This window comes from Vicia villosa, unplaced genomic scaffold, assembly GCF_029867415.1.
Source record: "Vicia villosa cultivar HV-30 ecotype Madison, WI unplaced genomic scaffold, Vvil1.0 ctg.001920F_1_1, whole genome shotgun sequence".
Classification (NCBI taxonomy): domain Eukaryota; kingdom Viridiplantae; phylum Streptophyta; class Magnoliopsida; order Fabales; family Fabaceae; genus Vicia; species Vicia villosa.
This window is the reverse complement of record NW_026705776.1, coordinates 223,046-227,415: the sequence shown is the minus strand read 5'-3', so window position 1 is coordinate 227,415 and position 4,370 is coordinate 223,046. Positions and strand designations below refer to the sequence as shown.

Genomic DNA, 4,370 nt, shown 5'->3' with positions numbered 1-4,370 from the left:
TGGATCAGACACCATGCTCTTAAAAGAACTCTGTCTCTTAGAACAAATTTTTTTTAAGAGTGCAAGAGATGCCAAATTTGATATCTTAATTAAGTTGGTACTCTAAAATGATTGAATGAAGACTAAGACTAAAACTCAGAAAGTTTTGGGATTTGAAAACAAAGGCGGATAATTATATCCTCGTAACCATGCACCTGAATTCAAGCTTATGGGTAAAACAGACAACACTAATTTATTTTTAATGTGTATTTTACTCACCAGATCAAATGTTATATGGGTAAAATTCATCATTGTCCGAATCATGATTTATAAAGCCAATGCAAATCTTCCTCTCTTCTACACATCTTTGATTTATACTATCCTTGAGAAATAGAGAGAATCTCAACTCAGAAAAATTGTATCACTCATACTTAGTCCGAGCCCCAAAGCACTTTAATGATCATGTTGTGAGTCAGATGTATTATTATCAAAATGATAAAGATGTCTATTTCTATCAAGATAAGTTGTGTAGGATTTATGATACAGTTTTGGGGATTAGTGTCGTGGAAGGCGTCTTATGCACCTGCTGGTACTGTTGCAGTTGTGTCGGTCAAATTATTGTTAATGCGTAAACAAGGGAAGAGCGTAAGATATCTTGGGAGGAAAAGCGAATTGCAAAAAAAAATAACGTGCTCGAGAGCTTAACTTAATGTTTGTTACGCTGCTCTCTTTTTTATATTTGTTAAAGGAAGACAAGTTTATGAAATACATTAATGTTTACGCACTTTAGTGTTAAATGCAAAGAGAGCTTAACTTAAGAGCTTAAATGCATAGTTCAAAGTGAAATTGAAAATTGGCACTTTAAGCTGATGCATAGTTAAAAGTGAAATTTGAAAATTGGCACTTTAAGCTTGATTTGAATCAAGGATTTATCTAATTCGAGTCAAATGATTCAAATCAAACATGTTAATTCTGATTTTTATCATTTTGATTGAAGTCTCTCACTGTATTTTCAGCTCTAATAACAATTATTCAAACTGTACCGTTTTTTAAAGCAGTTTACTGAATATCAACTGAATATATTGGTTCTAGCCTTTTATGAGGTTCGCCTCCTTTTTGTCTTCCGAAGATAAGGAAATAAAAAGCAATTCATCTAGTCATGCCAAATCTAGTTGTAATCAAGACAGAAACTTTTCATTTCAAAACTCTGGATGAGAGTCTAGCAAGCAATGTTGTAGTGCTTGCAATCCCTTTGCCCAGCTTTTTTGGCAACTCTTCCACTTTATCAATTCCATGACCCTATTTTATCACTAAACTCACACGTGGGTAGTAAGATTGTGCTCAATGCCTGTTTTGATATAAGAGAGACTGATAGAAGTATCTAGCATCTATACCACCCAATTTCACGCTTACTCCAATTTCAAGCGCATAAGTAGTTTTAAACAGAAGGTACAGTAATATTTTGAACATCAAATAAAAAACCAAATAGTACTTGATCATTCAAACCATAGCAAATACCCAATGTTTATGAGCTAAACCATGTGAACAGAAGCATACAAATACCAGAGCAAACTAAAGTTTCAAGGGCCATTATATACTCAAGACCCATTATAATTAACATGTTCAGAAACATCAAAAACCAAAGACCTGTAAGAACTTCCAAATGCTTAGAATCCACCGCGAAGACGCAACACAAGGTGGAGAGTAGACTCTTTCTGAATGTTATAGTCAGCAAGGGTCCTTCCATCCTCCAATTGTTTCCCAGCAAAGATCAACCTCTGCTGATCTGGGGGGATTCCCTCCTTGTCCTGTATTTTCGCCTTCACATTATCGATTGTGTCAGAACTTTCAACCTCCAATGTAATGGTCTTTCCTGTCAAAGTCTTGACAAAGATCTGCATACCTCCTCTCAAACGTAGGACAAGATGAAGGGTTGATTCCTTCTGGATATTGTAATCAGCCAGAGTTCGGCCATCTTCGAGTTGCTTTCCAGCAAAAATCAGCCTTTGCTGGTCTGGTGGAATGCCCTCCTTGTCCTGTATCTTAGCTTTCACATTGTCAATTGTGTCCGAGCTCTCTACCTCCAAAGTAATTGTCTTTCCTGTCAGGGTCTTCACAAAGATCTGCATACCTCCCCTCAAACGTAGGACAAGATGAAGGGTGGATTCCTTCTGGATATTGTAATCAGCCAGAGTTCGGCCATCTTCGAGTTGCTTTCCAGCAAAGATAAGCCTTTGCTGGTCCGGGGGAATTCCCTCCTTGTCCTGTATCTTAGCCTTCACATTGTCAATTGTGTCCGAGCTCTCTACCTCCAAAGTAATTGTCTTTCCTGTCAGGGTCTTTACAAAGATCTGCATACCTCCCCTCAAACGTAGAACAAGATGAAGGGTGGATTCCTTCTGGATATTGTAATCGGCCAGAGTTCGGCCATCTTCAAGCTGTTTTCCAGCAAAGATAAGCCTCTGCTGATCTGGTGGGATGCCCTCTTTGTCTTGTATCTTGGCCTTCACATTGTCTATGGTGTCAGAACTCTCCACCTCAAGGGTGATGGTCTTTCCGGTGAGGGTCTTGACAAATATCTGCATACCACCACGGAGACGGAGAACCAAGTGGAGGGTAGACTCTTTCTGTATGTTGTAATCTGCTAAAGTTCGGCCATCTTCAAGTTGTTTACCAGCAAATATGAGCCTTTGTTGGTCTGGTGGAATGCCCTCTTTATCCTGAATCTTGGTTTTGACATTGTCAATGGTATCAGAGCTCTCAACCTCAAGGGTGATGGTCTTTCCGGTAAGAGTCTTAACAAAGATCTGCATACCACCACGGAGACGGAGCACCAAATGGAGTGTGGACTCCTTTTGGATGTTGTAATCAGCAAGGGTTCGGCCGTCCTCCAGCTGCTTTCCAGCAAAAATCAAACGCTGCTGGTCTGGTGGAATCCCTTCCTTGTCTTGAATCTTGGCCTTAACATTGTCTATGGTATCTGAACTCTCAACTTCGAGAGTGATGGTCTTTCCAGTGAGCGTCTTAACAAAGATTTGCATCTACATATTACAAAAAACAACAAAAACAAAAACAAATAAATCAATCACCAATTCTTCATCATGGCTACAACAAAGTGAAATCACTACAAGTATGTAACATCAGTCGATATAATCAATTCTATTTACACAACATTTCCAAAACATAATCAACAAAAATTACTCATAAATAATCAATAAATCTCAAAACAAGTAACAACCCTGACTACAAAATTACACTTGAATAAATCATTTCAAATCATTATATGAATCCAATTAATATCCATTAACTAATCCAATTAAAAGACTTCAAGAATCATATATCATATAATACATAATACAGATCAGAAAATCAACCCTGATCAACAAAGATTTGCATCTATACTATAGAAAACAAACAAAAACAAATAAATCAATCAACAATTCTTTATCATGACTACAACAAAGTGAAATCGCTACAATTATAACATTAGTCGATATTTATAAAAATTATAATCATTTCTATTTATACAACATTTTAAAACATAATCAATGAAAACTCCTAAATAATCAATAATCGGGGCAACAACCCTAATTACAAAGTTACACTTCAATAAATCAATTGAATCAATATCCCTAAACTAATACAATTAAAAGATTTCTAGAAACACAGAATACATAATCAGATCTGAAAATTCAATAAACAGCGTTATCCCAGATCAAAAGATCGATCTTGATCAACAAAAAATTGAACGAATCAAGAAAATTCCATAGATACATCCGCTTGAGTGATTATTGAGAGATTTAGATCATGTAAACAATTCAATTCAGAATAACTTCAATCACGCGATGAAATTCAGATGAAAAACAAAATCGATGGATCGAAATATGGATTTTGAAAATAATAACACAAAACCCTAATAATCGATTGAAAGATAGGTGAGGAAAATATAGGTCATAATTGGGAGAAGATGATGATACCTTGAAACGGTGTTGTTGTGTGCTGGGTAGAACTGAAAACCTCTTTTCTTTGCAACGAAAGGAAATGGATCTGATTTTGTTTGTTTGTAGGTAAGAATTGGGGATTACGGGATTTGGTTTTATATATTTATATATAAAAAAAAAAAAAATAGGAGAGGAGGTTTCTTTACGGTAACGGCAAGCTATGCCTATCAAAATGTGACACGTGGATAAAGAAAAGAAATAAACAAAAGCATCTCTCTAGAAAAAGCAATGCTTAGCTTGTCTCTAAACGCGGCTGATAAACCGTGTTCGACCTGTCAGGACATACTTGTTTTATGTGCAATTTTTATGTGATGAATCAAGATTTTATATCTGCATTTTCTATTATATTCATTCCATTTTGTTTTTTAGAATTTTTGTAAACACAAATGT

The 4,370-nt window shown here is 35.9% G+C and overlaps 1 protein-coding gene across 1 annotated transcript; it reads right to left on the bottom strand.

Annotated features, from left to right (window-relative positions):
- Window positions 1-1,453: 1,453 nt before the first annotated feature.
- Window positions 1,454-4,107, bottom strand: LOC131637136 (polyubiquitin). The gene is made up of 2 exons (XM_058907724.1): window positions 3,957-4,107; window positions 1,454-3,020 (listed from the first exon to the last, which is right to left on the bottom strand). Exon 2 carries the CDS (start codon window positions 3,018-3,020, stop codon window positions 1,647-1,649), a length of 1,374 nt encoding a protein of 457 aa, XP_058763707.1. The 5' UTR covers window positions 3,957-4,107; the 3' UTR covers window positions 1,454-1,646.
- Between the last annotated feature and the right edge of the window lie 263 nt (window positions 4,108-4,370).